Consider the following 21,861-nt stretch of genomic DNA (forward strand, 5'->3'; position numbering starts at 1 on the left):
ATAAAAATTAATTATTTTTTTTATAATTTTATAACTTTAACCTATTTTACATTTTTTGTCCCTTTTTAAAATGGTGATTTCTAATTTGGTTACTATAATGAATAAAGTATTAACAAAATAAAAAGTAATCACAAATAATATATAATTAGTTTTCATACTCGTCACTAATTAAATAAAATTATTACCAAAAGATAGATTCCTACAGTTTCCTATCAACAATAGCTATAAATTAACGTAAGCCAACCATGCATTGAACATGATCATGGAAGAAGTGTTGAATGACTCAAATGATTAATTGCTTTTGTAGCTATATAACCTAACACTGTTTTTTTTTCTTCAAACAAAAGGGACATGGGAGAATGATTAATTAAAGTGTAGAAGATATGATATAGAATAAATAAGACTAATGTTGCTTCCAACAAAAAAGAAGATTAATATTATCATTTGTGGGCATGACATCTACACTCTATATAGCCACCCCCTAACAACATGTTTCTGGATAACTACACGACTTGTTTTAACTCCTATCACATCAACATACATGTTAAGACTCAATTAGATAGAAAAAAGCTATATAAAATAAAATAATGGTAAGAAATATGATTTTTTTAATTGATTATTAGAGTCACGGAAAGGTTAAAAAGACAACTATTGTTGATCGTGAATTAAATTAATTATATCAAAATTATAACATAGCGAATTATGTTCTGATCACCGAAATCAAATAGTAAATAAGAAGTTTTTAAATGTCAATATATAAATTATGACGGGTGAGAAGATATCTGAAAAACCATGCATTTCAATGTTGCCGAAAGTAAAAATTTGAGCAATTGGAGATGGTGTGTGATGTGATTTGTGGTAGAAAATGGAAATATATGTAAAATTGAGGGAAAAACACATGTAGACTAAGATATTATTATTTTAAAAGAAATACTTAATTAGTGATTATAGTATGTGTTAAATATAGTAGTGATGATGTGATAGACACCTAGAAACATCCACTTAAAATTATAACATTTTAATTATATATATATATATATATATATATATATATATATATATATATATATATTATTAAGGTAGGTTATTAATAGAATATTTTTTAGGACGTTAGACTATCATTTTTTAAAAATATAAAATCAAATTTAATCTTTCTTTAATAGTGTTTTAAACAAATGACTTTAATTTATTTTTGTTTATTAAATATATTTCAAATTGATATTTGAGTAAACATATATTAAATAATATAAACACATCAAACACTAATCTAAAATATTATTTTACATATAAATATTTAACACAATGTTATCATGATGACTATATTTATTTTATTTTAAATATTTTAAAGTTTAATAACACAATCGATTTTTGAGAGAAAAATTAATTTTATTTTTAAAAAAAATATAGAAACTAAAAATATATTTATCAGTAATAAAATTAACATTTAAAACAAAAATAGATTTGAAGATGGGTTTTACCAAAAATGATCTATTACTTTTGATAATAGTTGTCCATGTTGTTAAAAATTGTTACAAATTAAAAACAGAAACTGATAATACATAAATATTGTAAAATTCTTATTGTATCTCATATATACAATGAGAATTGCTATTAAAATTGTCTTCACATATTGATATATAACATTAATTCAAAATTATAATTCAAGCTTCTTTTTCAATAATGCATATACTAATGAACAGTATAAAGTCATTATTGAAAATTTATTGTAATCATATTTAAAAGTCTTATTTACATAAATGCATACTAAACTCACGCTAAAATTTTATAAATAAATTAGACTACAAATTTATAACAACGTTAGTTAAAAATATTTAAATTTTTTACAATTCAAAAATCTAACAAACTTGTCTATTTTAAATATCTATAAATAATATTTTTTCTATTATGATCATTAGAATTATTATATCAAATTTTTAGTAATTTATAAAAAGAGCATATAATTTTTTTTTTTACTTTTTTTTGTGAATTATTTACCTTTTATAAATATGAAGAACGTTGACTCGCATAAAAAATCAAATTTATAAATTCATGTCATATTTTTTAATGAATTAGCATATGAAAGTCAACTTAAACCGGAAAACTATATATATTTTTTTAGAAATATATCTACATCATATAAACATGTAAGATTGTGAGCTGTATAATATCCAACATATCCATTTCTAATAATGTTAATTTACATAATTTATATCTAGTTTATTTTTACAAAATAAAGTCACTATATTGAACTATTAATGTATTTCACATTAAATATATAATCCAATATATTTAATGTGAAATAAAATTTGAGCAGATTATAAAGTTAAATAATTAAAAAAAAATACTTTTATTAAGTATGCAATCCAAGTCAACTAATACGAAAATTCTTCAATATCAGTAAGTATTACTGAATTCTTATAGAGACGGTTCCCATGGCGAATTTATTTCTAATAACATGGTTTGAGTAAGTCTTGAATTTTTCAAAACAATTGAAGAAAAATATTCAACCAGTTTCCACGTTTAATTGTTATCCACGAACTGTTGCAGTATAATAATTTAGTAAAAAATGATTAATTAATTAATTAATTAGTTAATTAATTACGTTGGGCTGTTTTCAAGGAACACTTTTCTTTATTTTTTTTTTTCAACTGTCACTTATTAAATGATGACATGTACACTTTCTGGTATATTTAGAAATATATTATTGAGAAAAGTGAAAAGTACTTATTATTTTTTGTGTGGGAGTACAGTGAAAAGGTGGTTTGAGTGTTTGACCTAGCTGATAATGAATTGGAATATAATAGTGGTTGAAGCCTTCAACTTGAAATCAACCACTCCTTCTTCTTGCATTCTCTTTCCTTCTGATTCGGCTCAAATGGCGAAGGTTTACCCTGAACAGGAGGAACCCACTTTCTCTGGCTGCCCCTCCTATGGACCACACACATACACCCTCTGGATGAAATCACTCGTTTTCAACTCTAACGGTTGCACCGTCTACGATTCTAACGGTCTCATCGTTTATCGCGTTGATAACTACGACACAAAGGGTAGAAGAGACGTTAACCTTTTGGATCTTCGAGGAAGAGTTCTCTGCACCATACACAAGGTATGTCATAATGTTACGTTGTTGGTTTGGGTTAAACTTGTTTTGATTTGAAACTTTGCAGAGAGTACTTGGTTTTGGACGTTGGGATGTGTACAGAAGTAGCTATGACAGTAGTAACAGTGTAAACCAGGAAAAGCCTTGGTTTCAAGTTAAAAGATGCCATGAGATGATGACCGGAAAAGTGACGTGCCAGATTAGTACGGTGGAGTGTCAGAAGTACTGCATAGAGAAAATCGGTGCCAAAACAGCGTTTCGGATTGTCAACACGGATGATGGAGACATAGTTGCCCATGTAAGAATTGTTGTCGTTGTTTTGTGTTGTTTTGGTTTACCTTTGATGTTGAGAATTTTGAGCATGATGTGCAGGCGAAGCAAAAGCACTCGACCTCCGGAGTTATACTGGGCAGTGATGTTCTAACGTTGGATGTTGAAGGTGGAATTGATCATTCTCTAGTAATGGCTTTTGTCACTGTGTTTGGATTAATCTGCGGCAGAATGTAAATTGTATATATTCCTGCTCTCGTGTATCTCAAATCAACCCATCTTATGTATTCGTGCTCTCCTCCTTGAATTTTGTAGACTGTATTTCACTTTATTTATATATAATTGTACATACGTATATATATATATATATATATATATATATATATATATATTGCCATAGGCATATGATTGTGATGAGTAATTTCACGATATGTACAAATTTTATATATGATTATTTAGTTATAAGTTATTATGTAATAAACTTGTGTATTATATGTACCAAAAATATTTTAGGTATATTTTATTTTAGATGTAAAATACCAAAAAAAAAAAAACAAAGATTATAGACATCTAGAGTTAAAAATGACAGTAAAAAATAGGTGTGAATTTGAGTATACTTGTAATGAAAGTACTAAATAAAGTTGTATTATAAGCAAACTATTAATTAAATTTTTAGATATTAATAAAATCAATTTGATAAAATTTAAAAATATTTTTTAAAAATTATAAAAATAAAATAAATATTCAAATTAAAAAATATTTTAAATGTATTTTTATTTCCATCATTTTAATTTTAATAGAAAAAATGTATACACTGATAAAAATTATAATATATACTTGAATAAAATCACACAAAATAAAAATTAAACTAATAATAATTTAAAATTAATACATAATATTTATTTTTTAAGCTTTAAATATGTTGGATATAAAATTCATGGTAATAATATTAAATTCGTAAAAATAAAATGACTGACCTCTTATTATTTTATCAAATGATTTAAAAAAAAAACAACAAATTATATAAGCTTAAAAACTTACAAAACCTGGTCTTTAAAAACTTTAATTATTTTTGGAAAATCTTTTCATCTTATTGTAAGAATAACTCTGTTGTCAACTTCTTTTAGCACCATTTAGACAAAAGAAAAAGTTCTATTTATTCATAACTCTTATTTTCCACATTATTATTACTCATGAAACAATTTTATTAATATATCAATAAAAGACAAAAATGGTAATTATTTATGTATACCTTCATTTTTTTTCCCTTAGGGTCTGTTCTTTTGAACAGATTTTCCTGTTTATGAAGATTAGCAAGGATGGATGAAGAAATTTTTTTTGTTCGTTTTAATAGATTTGTGAGGAATGAAATGAGAGGATGTGTGCAGATTGTTGCTTTTTCTCATCCACCGTGCACTGGGAAGATTTGGAAGGAATGGTAGGTATTTTCATTTTTATCCTTTATAATTAACTTTCATTCTTTTATAATAATAATAATATAAATAATAATAATAGTAATAATATAAATATTAAACTTAACTTTAAAATATTTATTAATTATTTTATCATTTTTAAAATATATTATTTCATTTTTAAAATATATTATTTTAATTATTTATTAATTTTTTATCATTTTATATTATTTTAATAACTAGGGGTATTTTGGTAATCTTTAATTTATATCCATTAAACTAATCTTTTAAATCTGTCACATCAATTAAATCTTACACTGATTCTCATAAACTTTATCCTCAAATCCATTCTCAATTACCCACAAATCCACTCAAAAAAATAACAAAAAAATTACTCTCAAATCTACTCAAGTCCACTCAAATCATCTCCCCCAAATCATCTCCCTCAAATCCTACCATAAGAACAAAGCATTAGTCATGATAAGATTGCTATCTCTTTCTTATCTCTTATGTACAAAGAAAAAAAACTTGCAAATATTTTATACTGATTAAACGAGTGGTTGATGCTACTTCAATTATATAATATGTTAAACTTTTCAAATTAATAAAACACTTACATTATTTAATAATATATATATATAAGTAAAATATTATATAAAAATATTTCTTGACTTTAGACCTTCAATAGGTGAAGAGATATTTGTTTTGTAAACAGGCATATATAAGAAGATATTTATAAGAAGACATTATTGAAACAAACATTGCACATGTACAAACCTAACACTTGGAAATGTGTTGTTATGGAAATTGAAAACGTGAAATATGTTTGTAATTTTGTTTTAATATGTTTATAATTTTGTTTATATTTGTTATCATACTTCAAATGTAATCTTATTGGAGAGTGTTGTTTTAAATATGTCGTATTTTGAAAAAATAAGTAATAAAAAAGCCGGAACACTGATGTTGACCAAATATTTTGAAAGTTTGGTGATTGATTGAACATTCCATCTTTTGAAGCCAAATCTGTCTTGTCAGGTTCGATGTAATCCTAATCTGACACAAAATAACAGTTGAGTATAGGGTGAGTAAAAAATTCATATTCAATTCAATATGAATTAATATTTTAATATTTATATATTCATAAATATGTTTTAATTTTTAATATGACATTATTTTGTTAAAATTTAACCATTTATTATAAAAATTATTATTAAATTTATACATGTCATATTTTAAAGCTAAACAAAGATTCATTTATATTTATATTATTCATTTAAAATAAAAATATTTTTATTACAAAAATAATTTAATATAAATTCATGATTCAAAAAACTCGATCGTAATCAACCAACAATTGAAATAACTTAAAATTAATTAATTTAGTAAATTAAATGATCAAATATAAATTCTAAAATATAAAATTTCAGATTATATTAAATTGATCAAGTGATCTGACTCAGGATGCTCACCCCAATAGTCTGAGTGAGAGAATAAACAAATATTTATTTAGAAAAATTAAGCAATAAAAAAATTTATTCTATTTGTTGTTAATAATTTGTTTATTTATTAATATTAATATTTACAGTTATATATTATTCTCATTATTATAAAAATTACAAGAAATACACACACACACACATATATATATATATATATATATATATATATATATATATATATATATATAGTCAATTATTATAATAGAAAAATAGATATATTTATTCACTGTTTTAATAAAATATATAATTCATTTTATAGTTTTAGTTTAATATCTTTTTCTTTCACATTTCTTCAATCAAATTAAACCAACGAACATTCTATTGTTTTTTATTTTTTTTTCCTCTCTCATCGCCTCTGAGAAACATTTATGTTTCACATATTTGACAAAATTTTATGTTTTGTATGCATCGTTCAAAGTTTATGCAAGAAGAAATGCAAACACTAAGACTTAATTTTGGTGAAAAGTGTAACAAGCACACAAAACAAGAATAAGAAAAAAAGACGTGGAAATTTTTTCACATAAAATACTAAGAGAAAGACGAATAAAATGTGAAGAGTTTCCACATAATTAAATATATATATATAATCAATTGTGTTTGGTGTATAGTTAATTATATTAAAAAAAAAATTAAATGGTTTATTCCAAGATGAAGAGCACATCACCCATAGTTAATTACGATTACTTTATCGTTTTTTATTTATTAATATTAATATAAAAATACAAAAAATAATATTAGTAAATGTTTTCGTTTATTTTCATTTTTAATAAAAATAATTTTACTTTTTCATGTTATTTTTTTTTCATTCATTATCCAACGTCTTGCTTTATATTAAATCATCCAAAACAAAAGGTGTTCTTCATGAGCAAATTGATTGATACCCACCTCAAATTACGTAATGAATTTGGATGCATAGTTAAAATTATTATAAAAAAAATTAAATAAAACTTATATTTTTAATAACGAAGTTTCAAAAACATTGATTTACAATTTGTATTTAAGCTAATTTGTTATCATTTGATATTTTTCAGAGGGGTGTTGCTCCCTCCACCTCTCCAAGTGTTTCTCTACCTCCTCATTATTTTCATTTATTTTAAAAATATTTTACATCTCTCCATTATTTTTTTTTATTCCAAAAATATCCTACATTTCCCCACTATTCATTAATGGAGTATTTACATGGCTCATTAATGGAGCATTTACATGGCTCAGATTTGAACTTCTGATATATTTCTTAAATAAGTTTGATTCAATCTTATTTTTGTTGTTCAATATATTTTTTTTTCTTCAAAATACTTAATAAATGATAAAATTTTGTTTTAAATTTCTATAAAAATGTTTATATATATGTGTGTGTGTTTTTTTTTACAATTAATATCTATAATTTTTAACATTATATTATGTTTTAACTTACAGACATGTTCAACTCAAATATTATTAAATACTTAAAATATAAAAGAAAAATCATTTCTAAAAGATTTGAAATTTATTTAATGTTTTTGTCATTATAAAGTTAGTATATAATAATAATATATTATTATTTACTATTAATATAAAATGGAAGTGGTAGAAACATTAATATTGAAGTTTTATCTGAATTTTATATTTTGTAATATATCACAAATTGAAATCTGAATCATGTAAATGCTACATTAATGTAGAGAGAGAAAGATTGTTGAGATAGTGGGGATGTATACGATATTTTTGGAATAAAAAAAATAATGGAGAGGTGTAAAATATTTTTGAAATAAATGAAAATAATGGAAAGGTGGAGGAGTATTTAAAAAGATGGAAGGAGCAACATCCTTTTCAGATATGAAAATAAAAAGAGAAACAAATTAAACGAAAATTTGAGTTACTTAATTAAAGAATTATTATAAAATTTACTTGTGGTTTAGATGAAAAAGAGAAGAAACAAAATTAGAATAACAATAACAAAAGTACTAAACTGATGCTTGTATAAAACACGTAATACGGGAATGTAATGAGATAAGTGCATATGTGCATTAAATACATTTATTGAATACATAAATGTGTATTGAAAACATTTATTGAAAATTGAATAGATTTATTACATACATTTATTAAATATATGCATATACGCGTATTTAATTCATTTATTAAATACGTATATTAAGTATGCAAATTTACTCCATTCTTCATTTTTGGAGAATCTCACAAATCTCCAAGAGCTTCGGCTTGCAAGTTCAACCATCACTTCAACTTCTTTGAAAGTAACATATTAATATAGTGTTATTAAAAAACTATTACATTATATTCTTTTAAATAAAACTAAAATTAATAATTTTAAAGATGATGTACATTACGAAAATCCATATATAAACACAAAAATCCTACTTGACATAATACTTAAAGATGTTTTTTTTAACAATTTTTTAACAACAGTTTATATGATAATTTATGATTAACATGTTTAAAATACATGAAACAGTGACATATAATTTATTGTCAAAAAAATTGTTAAAAAAGTTAACACATCATAATCCATTTAATAAAACTCTTTTTTATCAATAATAATTCTTTGATCAATAAGTTTAATTAACAATGCAATTGCAGAAACAAAAGCGTATAAAATTTACACATAAGTCGATTTATACCAATAAAAAGAACTAATCTTTTTTCTAGTTACAGATACAATAAAGAATATGTATGTTTATAAAAGCAAAAAAAAAAAAATATACAAGAAAACATCTCATCCTTGTTACCAAACATGACAGCAGCGAGAACCATTGGCAACAAAGTAACACTTTGGACATTACAAACTGATAAGATTGCAAAACGTTACCCAATGGGGAACACATTTAGCACACGTATTTTACCATTGTACACGTTAATTTATTCGTTATGACATGTGTTTGGTTGCTGCAACTATACAATGCAGAATCCAAGATATGAAGAGGAGCTTATTATTAGCCGGAAAATAACATTTTGACACCAATTTTTTGACACTATTTTGACACTGCATACGTGTCAAAATATGATTGGACGATTTCAAATTAGAAAAAGAAACTTTGGTTTTTTCTTCCAAATATGCCCCTATTTCAGTTTTTTTTAATTTGAAACTTTCCAACCACATTTTGACACATGTGCAGTGTCAAAATAATGTCAAAAATTGGTGTCAAAATATCATCTTCCTTATTAGCCTTTCTGGGTACTCTTGAGATTCCGTACAGCCATGACAAGCTTTTGTCTTTCACCTTCTACCTCCGCAAAATTGAGGCTCATTTCTAAGTATCTCTCTTGCATCTCTTTAAGTTCGCTTTCCATTGATTTGTTTCTTTCCTTCAAAGATGTTAGCTCAGTAGATATCTCATTGGAAGTAGTAAAACTTCTATCCTGAACCACCTGTTTGAAAATGTACATTTATTCCATATGTGTAACCAAGAAATGAAACTTCTCCAAAATATAGTTATATAGTTAGACTGTACTAATAAGTATACCTTCTGCAAAGCAACACTTCGGTTGAATTCCTCTACTCTGTTCTCCAGCTCCTCAATTTTGGTCTGGAGTTCCTTTTCCTTCTGCAAAAATGAAGTTGTTGAAGTTTCCAAGGTTGTTTCCTTTGTCTGTATCAAGCCCTGCAATAAAAATTCCCACCTCAATTACCACAAGTAAATTAATTTTTTTCCCGAGAACGCAAACAAACAAGAGTTGAAAATGGATAGAAGATGAAATCATGACAAATATTGCAGAAAAAAAATTCAAGCATTTGAAACTTTACCTCAAGCGTTTTTATTTTCTCCTTCAGAGTGGCTATTTCCTTTGAATTCTGAGGAACTGAAGCAGTTTTTTTGTTCTTTAGAATATTTTTAGTTCCATCGGTAAGTTGTGCGCGTGCAGTACTTTCCCTGAACCTCTTCTCGGAGCTGATTAAAGCATCATCTTTCTTCTTCAATTCAGCCTTTAGCTGGAAAACTTGCTTTAGCAGTTTTTCTTTCTCAACTTCTTCCTTAGAAAAATAGTGTTTCAGGTCATTGTACTGAGCTCTGACGGCCTCCAACTCTGACTGCAAGACTCTGACCTCAGTTTCTTTTTCATCCTTGTGATGGATGATTCTGTTTAGCTTATTAAGTGACTCTTCTGCCTCCCTCTTCAACAACTCAGTTGTTGCCAACAGTTCATTTCTTTCCACAGTTCCTTTCTGTAAAAGTGTCTCAAATTCCTCTACTGATTTCTTCATAATTTCCAAATCAGTTTTTAAAATTTCCTTATCTTCTACTTGCTCAAGTAAGCATGAAATCTCCATGTTAAGCTTTCCAATCTCAGCTTTTAGTAATCCGATCTCATTAGAGAAATCCCTACTGACCTGTTCCTCGTGCTTCTTCTGCTTTTCAAGCTGCTTGGACTTGTCCTCAATTTCCAACAACATCTGTTGTATCTGCCCTTTCATCATATCTACTTGGTTGGAAAGTTGGTTCAGTTTTACCTCATACTCAGCAGTAGTTGACTCGAGTTCTTCTTTGACTTTATGCAGCTCTTCCTCCTGTACCCTTTTCTGTGCACGCACTTCACTCGCTTCTGTCAATGCTTTCATGGTAGCCTTCTCGTTCGCATCAAATGTTGAGGTCATTTGTGTGGAGAGCTTTCGGAATTCCTCTTGTAGCCTCTCGGCAGTTTTAGCATTTTTCAGTCTGATCTTTCGAAAAGCTTCCTCCGCTTGGATAGCTCTCTGTTCTTGTTCAACTTTGTCACGCGTCACTTCTTCTAGATCAGCTTCAAATCTTTGTGTTTGCTTCTCCATTTCCTCTTCCAATTTTCTGATATGGGTTTCAAGTGCCTTGATGGTAGCCAGAGAATTTGTGAAATCTTCTGATTGTTCCTTTAGTTGATTTTCCAGATTCTTGATGTGGATTTCAATATCATTCATTGCAGAAGGAGAAGATGAACATTCGTACTGCATTTTCAGCTGGTCTTGCAGTTCGCTTTGCTCCAGCTTATATGCAAGGCCATGGTTTTCCTGCTTCAATATCTCATAGTCCAGGGCGAGCTGTTCCATCTGCATCTCTAACTCATCTTTGTCTCTCCTGTACATCTCTATTTCACCATAGAGGTCTACTATTTTCTTCTCCAGTAAGTGTGTCTCCTTGGCTTCGGCGTGTTCCTTAACCAGCTCGTCCAATGCTTTCTGTTCTTCATCATCATCATCCGATTCACATTTAGAGAGGTTTATCTTTTTCTCCGCTGAAATTTTATCCCGGTCGTTTGCATAGGAATGGTTACACATATGACTATTTTTCTGCTCCAACATTTCATCCAGGTCCTGCACAGCAAGAACCAGTTCGGCATTAGATTCTTGCATCTTCTTTAACTGTAACCTGAGATTTGCATTGAGGTCTTTCTCATAATCCAATTCTTCTCTTATTTCTTCAACAAGAGCATGAAGGTCTCCACCTTCCAACTGTGATCTGTTTCTCACTTTGGCCTCTTCCATGCGTTTCTGAAAAGACCTGAGACTGTCACATTCTGTCTTGAATGCATCCCTTTCCCCTTTCAAGACAACGATTTCCTTCGTAAGATCCTGCCCTCTTTTGCATTCCTTCATAATTTGCTTCCTAAGAGTCTGTAATTCCAAGTCCGACACCTCTACCTGCCTGGCCAAAGCAGCTAGTTCAGCTGTGAGACTTTCAATCTCTAAAGGGGAAGGCTGTTGGGAGCTTTCCTTTAGAAGAGAATTATGATGAGAACCATATGTTGCATCATCTGTACTTAGCCTGTGCTCCGACCCGGCTGTCCAGTCCCAGTGTGATCTCTGATGCACATCATGCATTGATGTTGAGGCATTGAGAGCAAGGTTTTGAGGTTCTGAAGCATGGTGCAGAACAGGATCTGGAAGAAACCCTTTGGTGTTGAGGTGGATGTTCTTTTTTCTTGTTCCAATTTCGCGGGGAGTATCGAGTCCAGAGCTGTCATCAGAACTTGACAATGTCATATCAGAGCCGCTGGATGTCCTGTAATTAGAACTCAATTCAGCTCTATTGACAATTGCTTTGACAGAGACATCCTGTAAAACAATGAAAGACATGGATAACTTTGGACTTAGAAATTACAAAGTATACTTCAGTTTATATATGCTTGCACCCTTCTTCACAAAAGAGGGAAAAAAAGTGAGAAAAATTATCACATAGGGTGAGACGTAAAAGGAAGTAACAATAATTCTTTAGCCCAAAGGGTGAAATTCTTACTTCAGAAGAATAACTTTTGGTGGTTTCATCCGTATCGCCGTTGTTCAATTGGTTCCTTGAGCTCCTATCGTCGGATTTCAGTTTGGAATCTTCGCATTCATCTTCCTCTCTGCGAATGTTATCGAACAAGAAGAAACCGCATCATCAGAAACTGAGCTGAGGCAAACTCTTTAACCTGAAAGGCAAAAATATATAATAACATGGCAATTCCCCCCTTGTACCTTCGATCACCGTTTTCTTGCAGCCTCTGAATTGATACCTGTTTGTTAAGCACCAAATGAAATTTACCTAGATCAACATTGCTTTGACTTATGGTTTACTCAAGTTTTTCATTAGTTTTTCCCTGAATTTTCAAGTAACTTTACCTCTGGACCACAACTCTTTTTCGGGGAAAAAAAAAATCAGAAAATAAGAGAGCGAATACTAACATGCAAAACAGCATCACAATTAGAAATCCTGATGGGAAGAGAAACAGAGGAGGGCTTTGTGGTCTCCACATAATCAGCAAAGTTTATAGAAACCTCCCCAATGGAACTAGCTTTTGGTAAACCCTGCATAAAACGTATAAACCAGATCACATTAAAAAAAGAAACAACTAACAATAAATGACCAAGAGGGAGACATATTCATACCGTTGAAACCAAAAAATGATATATTCTATCACTGATTTTCCCAGTCTTAGACTCCTGAACAAATTTCACAGTTTCATACACCGGATTGTCCCATCTGCAAGTTCCATCTCGAACTGCAGCTTTCTCCAATTTCGTAGTTGGCTTTCCAATGTCCCCTGGAACTATAGACAGAACCAATGCATCCATTCCAGAATGAAACACCTGAAATTGAATTATCAAACACGACAACTAATTTACCATGTTGATTCTCGTCCCATCATAATTCAGCACTACGAGTACACCCTCAAAATCCATTTTCATTTCTCAAGAAAACTAAAAAAAGGGTTAAAAAAATATCTCTTTTTCTTTAGACCACATAACGAAGAGTCTCAAGACACAATTCTGCTCCAGACAGATAAAACTGTCCCTCAGGCATATTTAACTAATCATTATTTATCTTGACTCAAACTTTACACCGTGAGGTAATTGATCCGCAAGTTTGATGGTGAAACATGGTGTCTGGTTTTTTCACTCAATTACAATTCCGTAGAAGAAAAAGAAGAAGAAGAAAGAAATATGAAATTCTGAGAAATATGAGAGGGACCTGGGTGGCATGGAAGTGCAGCTTGAAAACTGCTTTGACCCTGTTCTTGTCGCTCCTCCATCTCGCAGAACGAAACATCCTCTTCACTTGCTCACTCGCTCACTCACTCACTCCACTGCACGTGGATTCCTTCAATGCGGCTCAACTCATTGGACCAAAGCGAAACAGAGAGGAGGAGAAAACGGAACAGAGAAGGAGGTGATGAAAAACAGAATCAGGTGGATCTGATGTTGTGTGCTTCGTTGCTCATCCGTTGTTGTCGTCTCTGTTCGCAGCAACGGCTTTTAAGAATCAGATGATGACATACATAAGTAAAAATATATTTATATTTATATACTGAATTAAAGTGGAAGCTTCTGCTTCTAAAATATAGTAATTTTTAATTTGATTAAAGCAAGAATTCGGTGGAAAAATGCTTGTTTTTGGTAAAGAAGACGATCGTGTATTTTTCTGAGTTATATATAAATATATCACGGACCTATGCTTTTATGGGAGCAGACAATAACGTATCTTCTTGTGCGAACATATGCCCATAATACCCTTTTTTGTCGGTTTCATATTTAAATTGAAAAACAACGATTCGGCTGCGTGTGCAAATGAAAATGGAGTGGTACAGAAGAATCTAATTAGTGATTAATAATATGACATAACAAAATGAGAAGAAGAAGGCGTAGGAGTAATGCATTGGAAAACAAAAATTGTCTTGGCCTTCAAAGGGAAGTTAGAGAAATCCTTGCTGGAATTCCTTGTTTCTAAGGAGTGGTTCATACTGTAAGTAGTAGCAAAAATTTCAATGGAGACAAACAAACAAGCATGTACTACATTTTATATTAAATAAAAATGAAAAAATTTATATATAAAAATAAAATAGGATTCTTGTTTTTGACGACAATAATCATAAATAGGATTTAAAGTAAAATGTAATACGAAGTTAAAAGAATGTGTGATAATTAAAAGTAATAAATGTTTATAACTTAATTCGTTTTACGATCTCATTTTGTAATTTATACCACAAACATAAAAATATAAATAAGATTGACCGTACTTTAATGCTAAAAGTTATATTTATCAAGTGTAAGTTAAATCTAATTCAAAAACAATTGTAGTATTAAATGTAGTCTTCATTAACTATAATTTAATTATCAGACGGATAGTTTCTCATATTAATTTTATTTATTTAACTACTAGTAAAAACACATATGTATAGTTTCTCATATTAATTTTATTTATTTAACTACTAGTAAAAACACATATGTATAGTTTCTCATATTAATTTTATTTATTTAACTACTAGTAAAAACACATATGTATAGTTTCTCATATTAATTTTATTTATTTAACTACTAGTAAAAACACATATGTAATATGTTACATAAATATGCGTTGTTTTTTGAATAAAAAATAATAAAATTATTATAATTATTTTTATAATTATAAAATTAAAATTAATAAAATAAATTTCTTTTCTTCAGTATTTGTAAAGATTTAGAAAATAATAATTTAAAAATAGTGAGAGTGAATTATTTTAATATGAAAAATTAGTATAAATATGTTTCTTATTTATATAATTTTTTGACTTTTTTCTATAAGTTATTTTTTTTGTTCATCGAATCATAAATCGTCTTTGTGATCAGAGTACTGAGTTCTATAAAGACAGTTTATCAAAATCTCTAATAGAATAAGTTAGTCTCCTATTATTTTTCTTGATCCAGTTTGTTTTACTTTTTACATGTAGGTTTTACTTGCTTAATGTGATCTTAGAGTCATCAATATGAGTATGTGCTAATTAATGATTATAATATAATATAATCATGTTTGTGATGTTTTTATGTATAGATAGAATATGTTGTAGAAATAAGATGTTTTTTTGTCTTAGAACTTGTTTTAACCACTAATGAAAATTAGTATTTGGTGTGTAAATTTTTCAAATTAATTTAATTATGCTACCAATGTTGATGTTAGAGAAAAATAAGAAATTCAGTTTACAAAATGTTTTATTTTAATAATATTATGTAATAAGAATATATAATTTTTAGCAAACAAAAATAAGAAATTCAGTTCACAAAAAACAACGTCATGATCTTAACAAATTGAAAAAGAAAAAAAAAGAAGAGAAAACAGTATCGTATTTTTAATTTGTACCTGTACGTATACCAAACCGCTTTTACTTTTGTTTTATATGTTGAAATTTCTGTTTTTTTTACTCAAATTCACATTTCCGTATACTTTGAAATTAATTTATTTTATTTTATTAACATTTATTTTTCTAAGCAATTTTATAAAAGCCTGGTCAAATATTGCTTAATCAAGGAGATTCAAATCATGATTTATTACTTTTGGTATAATGTGATTCTTTTGATAAACCCAACAATTCATGTTTAACAAAGGCATGCTATTTCTTATTTATTTGTTAATATATATTCTAGTAACTTTGAATAATTTTTTTTATGTAAGGTAAAAAGTACTCAAAACTTTGTCTAAAAAATCATGAACAGAGAGTAAAGTATACAACTAGATATCATTTTTTTATTCATAGAAATTAATGGCATTTTCTTATCCATAGTAATTAAGCCATGTTAGGTAATTTATAATAATATACGTATTTTCTTTAATTAGTTGAATTAGATAGCCTCGAATCAAGAATTTGTATATACTTATATAACTGTGAAGAGGATGGATCAGTACGTAGATTTGTGTAATTTCTTTATTTGTTTTTTGTTTGATTACAGAATAAAAAAGTATACCTTTTTCACACATATCCATAAATAAACATAATATTCTTATTTTTTTAGATAAGAATATATGAAGAAAGTCTACGTTGGTTTGTTTGGGGGTTAAGAGAATAATTACTTATAAAAAAGAAAAATCCCACGCTCCAATTAATACCATAATTTCCTGGTTTTCTTTTATAATAATATGAAAACGACTCTTCAACAAAATTTAACATGTCATATGTAATGTAGCTAAACAAAATTGCCCTCCAATTCTCATCTCACCTAAATGCCTACTCAACAATATGATATAAATAAATTCTAAATAACTAAGTATAGAACATAAATTACTATCTTTGTATAATAAATTTCTTACATTTTACAATTTTTAGTATAAAATAATTAATTAATAGTACATAACTGTTATTGTACTTTTAAACAATTTTCCTCATAAAAAATAAATAAATAAAGGTTTGATAAGTTTTTTGTCTTTATATTTAAAGAATTTATTCAATATAATTTTTTTATTTTTGTATTCTCAATTCAATCTCATTTTATTTAAAATAAGTTAATTAGTGTATTTTTGTTAAATTTATGTTGATACCATTTATAGAAAAAGCATATATCTCCTTTTCACATTAGAAAGTCATTTATAAATATTTATGTAACTGTATTGATAGCAACATTTGTTTTCAAATAGAATAATAAAAAATAGACTTAAATATTACTTTTTTTTTTCTATTTTTGTGAAGATTTTCTTTTTGTTTATGTATTTTGATAATATCATATTTTAGATATAATAAATTTTAAATCGTATAATCAGTTTGTTTCATGTGTTAATTCATGATTTTTTAAACTTTATTTAAATTTTTTAATTTTTATTTATTTAAAAAAGTTAACATGTGTCAAGCTTATGTTAGTGACACGTATTAAGTGAGTATTTGTTCTCAAGGTCAGTACATACCAGTGTTTTGTATAAAATTCAATCTTAATTTTTTTAATTTTGTTGAATTCAATTTCAATTTCTATTATTTTTTTTTAACTCAATTTCATTTCTTTTTTCAAAGTGAAAAAAATTTGTCCGTTTCTAAATTGAAAGCAAATTTAATTTTTATATAAATATTATACAAAAATATTTATTTAAATACACATTTTTAATAAAGTTTTTTAGTATAATATTTATATTAAAATCTATTTGTGACCAATTTAATATATTAATATTAAAATCGATTTATAATCAAATTATTTTAAAAGAATCCATTGAGTTGAGTTTCTATTATCTAGAAAACGAATATCACTAACATTATTAAAATAAATAAAAAAATTTATCTTATTTTTTCACACAAAATAAGTTTATCTATATTATTTGATTCTATTTCTACAACTTATTTCGTAAATAAAAAAAGTTTCTTGTTTAAAGATTGATGAAACCTTTTTTATAAAAACAAATGGTTAGAATAAATGATTTATAAAAATTAGAGAAATTCATAATCCATAATTAAAAATTCATAAAAATATAAGTTATAATAATGTATTTCACTGTGTTATAAATGTTGTGATATTCACAGGTAAAGAGTTTAGATGTTATCATAAAATATTTATTAAAAATGTGAATTTTAATAAAAGATTTAATACAATATTTATATAAAAATAGAATTTAGTCTTAGAGAGAAACAAAATTGTATCATTAAAAAAAGATTAAAATTAAATTGAACAAAATTAACAAAATTAAAATTTAATTAAATATAAGATATTAACATGTGATAATTATACTTATTTTGTAGTATAGACACTGACATGAAATATTGATACTATCACTTGACATAATATTTACTTTTCATGTGGACAACATTTTTTTTAAATTTAAAATAAAAAATGAAAAAATATCATGAACTCATACATAATAAATATTCTTCATCTTTCATTAATAATTTAAACACCATTATTAAAAAGCATTAAATTGAGCAAAATTTATAAAAGTTGAGACGTTAAAAAAAAGGCCACATTGAACCATTTAGTTTCTTTATATGAGTTTTTTCTTTAACAAGTTATTATTAATGTTGATGAAGATGAACAACCTTTCAATGTACATATTTCTCTAGAAATAAAGGAATTTATTCGTATAATAAGAATAAGACGAGGATAATAAATAACTAAGAGATAAATATACTAAAGAAATGAATTAGAATATATAAATGAATGAACTTTTTGTACTATATAAAAATTGAAGTCTTTTATAGGATATGAATTATTTTATATTCAAATAATAAAAGTGAGAATATAAAGGGCACTTGACAATGACCCAATGGTACTTTGGGGGCAACAAGAAAATCACATTTAATGGCATTGAAACGAACCCAGTGACTTTGTTTAAAGTACGCACTCCACTTTTTCTATTTCTTAGGCACTATTTAGTTTGACAATCGCAATGTTTAGGTTTTCTTTCTGAGGCCCACAATCATCCAAAAAGTATCTAATAACTACTTAACTATATCAGAAGCATTTAATGTACCACATTCAAGATTTTTATCTACTCCCAAAATACTCAACATTTTTTCAACTTTTAATATATTATTTAAGAAAAACTGAAATGTAGTACGAATGGATTTGTGTGGAAAAATGAAGAAGCGGAAGAAGGAAGTGAAAGTTTTTAATTACAAACTAAGTCTCACTTAAAAAAAATATAAGAGATATACATATATATATATATATATATATATATATATATATATATATATATATATATATATATATATATATATATATATATATAATATTATATAAGAAATTTTTTAAAATAATACTAAAAATAAATACGTGAAAATTTGATTCAAAACGAATAATATTTTATCAGTGTCAAAATGTATATACGTTAAACCTACTTACGAAAGTTGGATTGGTGAAGTGAGGTAGGAGGTGGTTTTGTTACTTGGCTTTAAAGCTGGTAATGCGAAAATGGTTGAAGGTGTGAGGTTACTACTAAACTTGGAGATGAGTCAATGGTTGAAGCGTGCATCTGCAGTCACAACCCACCAGACTCAATCTTCATCGGTTCATGCCCAATGGAAAACACCTTCAAATGGGCTCCACACTTGATTTCAACGAGAATGAACCCTAATCTGCTTTCTTCATTATGATTTCCACTTTTCAGCTTTATAACAAAATTCCATGGGATTGCAAAATTAAAGGAAACCCTTTTAGGCATAGTATTATCACCAAATCATCTTCTAAAAGAATCAGCAAAGAAATTAATGGAGCATTGTTTTGCAGTTTCCACCAAACTGCATTACAACGTAGGAACTAACTGGACATGTGAACTAATCGTGACAGAGATTACGAAGTTGCATGTTACTTAATTTTGTCACATTTTGTCGTGTAGACCATATACCTTGCTTAACTACCATGTCAGGGAAGGTATATCCACAGCAGTTCATCAGTGCATTTACAGGTTGAATGGAATAACTGACAAAATGTTCCAATCTTCTGATAACAAGTGCTAAAGCAATTTCTGCGCTGTCATAAGATTATATAGAATCATATTCCATAAAATGTGAAACTTTGGTTTTATCGGATGGCATAGTTAATTTCATTATTTTGCGATCCTTTCCTTCCACTTCAAGAATTCCAACTTCTAAGATATTGAACTGTGTATGTGTACATAAATTCATATCACTACACAAACTTTCTCTCTTTATTAGGAAGACAAAGATATCTACCTATGAATATCATACATTAACTAGAAGTATCTGGGTAGTTATGTTTCTTTGATTTGCTGTTGTTAATGCTCTCGTGAATATGGTTGTGTTAGTTTAGGTCATTCACTTTATCTCTTTCAGTAACGTGACTGCAATGATATTTACTCCGTCATGCAGCCTAAGAAAGATATTTGTCTTCTACTTTATTTTTGTTTTCAGTTAGGAAAAAAAAAAGACAAGGCTGAATGATTGTAATGGAGGAGAGAAAGTGATGAAGTTGTTTTTCGTGTGTGCACAGAGGAAGACATGAGAGACAACAGAAGTGCTCACGTGAAGCTAATCCACTCCATATATGATCCATGGATATGTTAGGAACACACTTAAAAAACTACACCACACAAAACATGTCTGAGCTACTTTGCACTGTAAATATTTTTCACATAAAATGAAAGGGCATGCTTGAGTGGTAATTTTTTTTTTTTCAATTTTAACAATGTTTTATAATTTACTAATTTTTGAAATTTAAGAAATAATATGTTTAATGTTAGTACAGTAAACGTTTTAGTTTAAAATGTAATAAAAGAAAGCTTCCATTTCATGGATCTCCAAAAGTTCATTTTCAAACATAATTTAAGAAGAAATTAGAAGGAAAATATATTTTTAATAATTTTTTAACAATTTGATCTGTAGTCTATTATAATATATTATTAAAAAAATTATTAAAATATCATGATTCATTTTAGAAACATAATTAGTGACAGAAATGGTGAAGAGCAGATGTGCTCATAAAACAAGTGAAAGTATTAAAGAATATATGGAACTCCAATTAATGTATCAAAAAGTGAAGGCAAGGAAAGGGTAATGAAAGATAAAGGAAAAGAAGAATGAGAAAAGGAAAAACATCACATACTATTTAGCCAAAGGTATAAAGAATTCACGTGATGAAAGAAACTTATGACTTTTCGGCTTTGAAAACAGATGTTATGGGAAGAAATATTTAAAACTATTTTTGAAAACAATCATACATTAACACAATTTCTTTATAACATACACGTATATATTTTTTCTTAGATTTAAAACAAACAAATAAATAATAAATAAGTGAAAAAATGATATCAAAATATTATAAAAAAATCATATTAAGATTTATTTTTTTATTTTTTAAATACACGGATTCAATTTTTATTATCAAATAGTACGGTTTATGCACGTGAGTGAGTGGTAAGTGGTCAAAGAATAATCAATTTTCTTTTTTTCAATAGAACTTTCTCACTATGAGCTAAGATAATATAATCAAATCGACCTTCATTTGATTTACAACATTGTGCCCACAAAAAGGGTTACTCCCTGTATCTCCCCAATTCCAACCCCCACCCCCCATTCCATTTTTATCCTTTACTCTATTTTTTCTATTTTAATTTTATCCTTTAGCAAAAATTTATATTTAGAAATAAAATTTTAATAATTTTATTCTCCCACCTCCACATAACCTATTTATTCTTTTTTTTTTATCTTCATGTTTTCATCTTTAGGTATTTTTCTAGAAATTCTTTCTCCATTCTTCTTGTATTTCAAGTGATAATTGAGGATATCGATTTCTTCTGGAAGAATTTGTCCTTCAATTATTATATCTCTGCATTACATTGGTGTGGTGGTGTTCTATCCAACCTTTAACCAGCGATCCTCTTCGAGTCGAGGTTAGTAATACCTTCGTAAAACCGTTAAAACGGATGGCGACTTCCGTTTACCCTTAAAC

The 21,861-nt window shown here is 27.4% G+C and overlaps 3 protein-coding genes across 4 annotated transcripts in view; 1 reads left to right on the forward strand and 2 right to left on the reverse strand.

Moving 5' to 3' along the window:
- Positions 1 to 2,785: 2,785 nt before the first annotated feature.
- On the forward strand, positions 2,786 to 3,676 carry LOC106777447 (protein LURP-one-related 4). The gene is made up of 3 exons (XM_014665028.2): positions 2,786 to 3,106; positions 3,168 to 3,398; positions 3,473 to 3,676. The coding sequence occupies exons 1-3, from the start codon at positions 2,786 to 2,788 to the stop codon at positions 3,605 to 3,607; spliced, it is 687 nt and encodes a 228-aa protein (XP_014520514.2). The 3' UTR covers positions 3,608 to 3,676.
- Positions 3,677 to 8,899: 5,223 nt separating this feature from the next.
- On the reverse strand, positions 8,900 to 14,034 carry LOC106778019 (myosin-11). Of its 2 annotated transcripts, XM_022787583.1 has the most exons (9): positions 13,700 to 14,034; positions 13,117 to 13,317; positions 12,913 to 13,035; positions 12,706 to 12,743; positions 12,485 to 12,593; positions 10,024 to 12,303; positions 9,743 to 9,880; positions 9,447 to 9,647; positions 8,900 to 9,217 (listed from the first exon to the last, which is right to left on the reverse strand). In XM_022787583.1, the coding sequence occupies exons 1-9, from the start codon at positions 13,775 to 13,777 to the stop codon at positions 9,212 to 9,214; spliced, it is 3,174 nt and encodes a 1,057-aa protein (XP_022643304.1). In that variant the 5' UTR covers positions 13,778 to 14,034; the 3' UTR covers positions 8,900 to 9,211. The 2 variants fall into 2 exon arrangements, with proteins under 2 accessions (XP_022643304.1, XP_014521385.1); XM_014665899.2 differs by having other exon boundaries at positions 8,900 to 9,647; positions 13,700 to 14,033.
- Positions 14,035 to 19,727: 5,693 nt separating this feature from the next.
- Positions 19,728 to 21,861, reverse strand: part of LOC106776602 — a 5,846-nt gene continuing 3,712 nt past the window's right edge. The window contains exon 4 of the mRNA XM_014664084.2: positions 19,728 to 19,923. Coding sequence (XP_014519570.1) covers positions 19,728 to 19,923 — 196 coding nt within the window. The remainder of the gene's footprint in view (positions 19,924 to 21,861) is intronic.

This window comes from Vigna radiata, chromosome 11 (assembly GCF_000741045.1).
Source record: "Vigna radiata var. radiata cultivar VC1973A chromosome 11, Vradiata_ver6, whole genome shotgun sequence".
NCBI classification, from domain to species: Eukaryota; Viridiplantae; Streptophyta; class Magnoliopsida; order Fabales; family Fabaceae; genus Vigna; species Vigna radiata.

Bases quoted from the DNA above. Each gene is read 5' to 3' on its own strand.
- LOC106778019 (XM_022787583.1), bottom strand. From the start codon at position 13,777: ATGTTTCGTTCTGCGAGATGGAGGAGCGACAAGAACAGGGTCAAAGCA. The intron at 13,318-13,699 runs GTCCCTCTCATA...ATTCAATTTCAG, and splicing joins TGCACTTCCATGCCACCCAG to GTGTTTCATTCTGGAATGGA. The intron at 12,594-12,705 runs GTACAAGGGGGG...TAACATTCGCAG, and splicing joins CAAGAAAACGGTGATCGAAG to AGAGGAAGATGAATGCGAAG.
- LOC106777447 (XM_014665028.2), top strand. From the start codon at position 2,786: ATGAATTGGAATATAATAGTGGTTGAAGCCTTCAACTTGAAATCAACC. The intron at 3,107-3,167 runs GTATGTCATAAT...GAAACTTTGCAG, and splicing joins TTCTCTGCACCATACACAAG to AGAGTACTTGGTTTTGGACG. The intron at 3,399-3,472 runs GTAAGAATTGTT...CATGATGTGCAG, and splicing joins ATGGAGACATAGTTGCCCAT to GCGAAGCAAAAGCACTCGAC.